This window comes from Oncorhynchus mykiss, chromosome 25 (genome assembly GCF_057628025.1).
Source record: "Oncorhynchus mykiss isolate SJ-2025 chromosome 25, ASM5762802v1, whole genome shotgun sequence".
NCBI classification, from domain to species: domain Eukaryota; kingdom Metazoa; phylum Chordata; class Actinopteri; order Salmoniformes; family Salmonidae; genus Oncorhynchus; species Oncorhynchus mykiss.
This window is the reverse complement of record NC_143046.1, coordinates 57,931,392-57,935,000: the sequence shown is the minus strand read 5'-3', so window position 1 is coordinate 57,935,000 and position 3,609 is coordinate 57,931,392. Positions and strand designations below refer to the sequence as shown.

Here is a 3,609-nt window from a genome sequence, read left to right as displayed (position 1 = left end):
AAGTCATGTTTTTATTGATTCTTTACTGCTCTATGTCACAAAAAGGTTGAAGAATGACTTAAATACACCTTTCTTTTTCTTGGGAACAAGACGTGCCTGCCACCTCGCCTCCGCCTCTCTACTCTTCTGCTCCTCCAGTTCCTTTGCCATCTCCTCCCTCTTCTTATCGTCCAGTCTCTTCCTCTTCTCCTCCTCCTCCTTCCTCTCCTTCTCATTCCTTTTCTCCTCCTCCCACTGCCTCTCCCACTCAGAGCCAGTCTCCTCATCTGAACTCACCGATATTGCTGACTCATTTCCTGGGGCCGTGTGTGTTGTCCTGTTGACAGGGAAGCCCCCCTGAACAACGTACTCCTTCCTCCTGTTCTTCTCCAGCCCCATTATTTGCTGTTGCTTCTCCTCCTCCTCCCTCAAGTCACTGAAAAAAACAGCCCGCTGGTGCTGCTGCTCTGCGTCCATTTTGGTTGCCTCAGATCTCTTCCTGTCCTCCGCTTTAGCCTTCTTCCAGGATTCCTGCAGGACTGTCAGGCTCACCTGTTCCGTTAAATTGACGGATTCATATATTTTAGATTTACATGTTTGACTATTGGGCAAGAAGTGCAATCACACACAATGAAATTGGGAAGGACTGAAATGGTTTTGTATGCCCACCCCCCCACCCCACCCCACCCCACACACCCTCCAATGTAGGAAAAGTGGGAGTTATTTGTAAAAAAAAATGTATTGGAGTGTTGGAGAAAAAAGGGTCAGGAAAGCATTACCTGCTCTAGTAGCTTCTTCTCCTCCTCTTTCCTCTTGTCCTCCTCCCTATTCCTAAGGCGCTCTTCTTCCTTCTTCTTCTCCTCCATTCTCACCCTTTTCTCCTCCTTCTGCCTCTTTTCCAGCTCTCTCTGTTTCCTCTTCTTGAATTTCGCCGACACAATCTCTTCCTCCTCACTGTCCACATCCCAGTCACTCAGTTCTGTCTCTGTTGAAGTCTGCTTTTCTTGCTTTGTCTCTTGTGTCTTTTTCCCACTCTGTTCATTCTCAGACTTCTTCTTCTCCTCCTCTATCACCGGCTTAGCCTCAATTTCCCTCTTCCTCTCCAACTGTATTTCCCTCTCCTCAGACGCCTTCTTTTCCTCTACTCTCACAGCCTTCTCACTCCTCCTTTCCTTGTCCGTCTCTTTCAGGCTGACTCTGTCCTCAGACATCTCTCTGTTGTCTTCTACCAAACCAACTGCCTCACGTCCAACGTTACCATCAGCCCCAGTTTCTCGACTCTTCCTCTCCACCTCTATCTGTCCCTTCCCTTCTCTCTCACTCAACCTCTCACTCCCACTCAGTATCTCGTCCTTCTTGTCCCCCTCCTCGATTTGCCTCTTTTCTTCCTCTCTTCGAATGTCATTCTGTGTTTTCTCCTCATCTGCTTTCTGCGAAAGAGGAGGGGAAGAGACAGAGAGAAAGAAGGAGATAAAAAAAGAGGACAATGCAACTAATCAGTAAACAAACTACAGATTGAATGTTCGTTTTCTTTTTACATGTGAGATGTACAAAAGTCATGCAGCACTTCCCCACTCTACAACACACATCAAGACAGATGAGATGAATAAATTGTGTCCTGCCCTTTGCAATCCCGTGGTAACAAAGTGTCTACATTTAGCCACCCATACAGACCCTATGACCAAGCAGCAAGTGTAAATGAGAGGTGTTTTCTCTTACCACAGAGCATTTCTGTCTGCCTTGGTCGGCGCTCTGCTTAACACTTCTCTTCTCTTCCTGGTTCTCGCTCTGAGTTTCCATTCTCACTACCTGGTTCTGAGCCCTGCTCTGGACTTCCATATTTAGTCCCTGGTTCTGAGCCCTGCTCTGGACTTCCATATTTAGTCCCTGGTTCTGAGCCTTGCTCTGGACTTCCATATTTGGTCCCAGGTTCTCTAGCTTGCTCTGAAACATCCTTAGTGACTTTCTCTCCTTCCTGATTTGTTCAGCCTCGGACCTGAGAGAGAACACCTTCCTGTTCACAGACATCACTCTGTGGTCAACCTCCTTTCTCTTCACCACTATCTCCCTCTCCATCCTGCGCACCTCTCTCTCCCTTCTGTCCGCATCCATTTTTTGCCTGGCCAGATGTGCCCTCTCTCTCGTTTTCTCCTCATCCTCCCTTTTCTTTTCCTCCCTCTCCTTGTTTCTCAGGAAGGTTTCCCTTTCTCTTTTCTCTTCGTGGGAACGGATACGCTGCATTTCCACAAGCATCTGGTATCTTTTCTCTTCCTCCTTCCTCTGACCATGGCTCTGGCTTTTCTCCTTCCCTCTCGCTCCGTCTCCTTGGCAGCAGCGGCACCCCTCATTCATCTCCTCCACCCCTCTTCCTCTCCTTCCATCTCCCTCCTCGTCACTCCTCTTTTTCACCCCGGTGTTTTCCGTCCTCCGCTCCTCTCCGTCCACCTCTCTCGCCACCTGATCGCTGGCGGGGTCGTCCGTCTCTCTGAGGTTCTCAATGACTCTCCTCCTCTGAGGAAGGTCCATAATCAGCAGCTTGAACACCTTAGTAATAATAAACAAAACAAAAATGCTGTATACAAACACGATGTTGTGGGTCATTTTAACCCGGAGGCTTTCATGCCTATAGATATTTTGCACAGGTCCAAAAAAAAACAAGTGTCCTTAATGTATTTTGTTTTGACTGGTTCTGGTTGAACTTTTATAATTATGTTCGGGGGAAAAGGAGCTTTCCTCAGGCTTCTCCTTCTCAGTGGGAGAACAGCGGATCTTTGACACAGACACGCAAAAATGAGCCCCAAACAGGAAATGCTTGTTTGTGATTAAGGAAACATGCTTAACAAATAGTTAAGTTTTTGAAATCAACTGTTGTTGTATTTCTTCTTTCTGAAAGGTCTGACAAGACAAAATAAACGTTTGTCTGTTTTTGCTTGTTTTTTTTTTGACTGTCTTGAGTGTGTTTAAACTGTGCGGGTCAATCTGACTCATACCACAATGGACGTCATATTTTTTCCCCCAGCAAAACACCAGTGTTAATAAGTAACATCATAACAGAAGATGAATTTGTAGCTCAATTGTAAATACCATGTTCCTCTGAGCCTTCTCCCTCAGTCTCCACTCCTGTTGTATCTCCACGATCCAGCTCTCCACCTCCCTCTTCCGGTTGCTGAGCTTCTTCTCCGTCCATCTCCTCTCCTCAAAGAGCTTCTCCTGGAGATGTGAGTCAAAGAAGTCCTTCCACGCCTCCTCCCCATCCTTCTCAGTCAGGAACTTCATCACTTGTTCCTGTGGAGCGAACCAGTGAGAGAGAAAGGAACGGAAGTATGCAGCCAAACACTGTGCAGCCGGAAAGAACTCAGACTTTTTCCACATTTTGTTACTGTCACAGCCTTATTCTAAAATGTATGACATAAAAACGTTTCCTCGGCAATCTCTGAAAAGAGGTGTCCAACCTGACAGAGCTGAAGAGGTTCTGCAGAGAAGAGCGGGAGAAACTCTCCAAATGCAGGTGCGCCAAGCTTGTGGCGTCAGACCCAAGAAGACTTGTGGCTGTAATCGCTGCCACAGTTGCTTCAACAAAGTACTGAGTAAATGGTCTGAATACTTATGGAAATGTGACATCTCCCCCAA

General features: G+C 46.9%; 1 protein-coding gene across 1 annotated transcript in view; it reads right to left on the bottom strand.

The window, feature by feature from the left end:
• LOC110505357 (uncharacterized) overlaps window positions 1-3,255 on the bottom strand; it is a 3,304-nt gene extending 49 nt beyond the window's left edge. Inside the window, exons 1-5 of the mRNA XM_090219304.1 lie at window positions 3,064-3,255; window positions 2,425-2,523; window positions 1,654-2,193; window positions 759-1,409; window positions 1-531 (exon numbers count right to left, since the gene is read on the bottom strand). The exon at window positions 1-531 is cut by the window's left edge and continues 49 nt beyond it. Coding sequence (XP_090075430.1) covers window positions 31-531; window positions 759-1,409; window positions 1,654-2,193; window positions 2,425-2,523; window positions 3,064-3,255 — 1,983 coding nt within the window. The 3' untranslated portion in view covers window positions 1-30. The remainder of the gene's footprint in view (window positions 532-758; window positions 1,410-1,653; window positions 2,194-2,424; window positions 2,524-3,063) is intronic.
• Window positions 3,256-3,609: the final 354 nt, after the last annotated feature.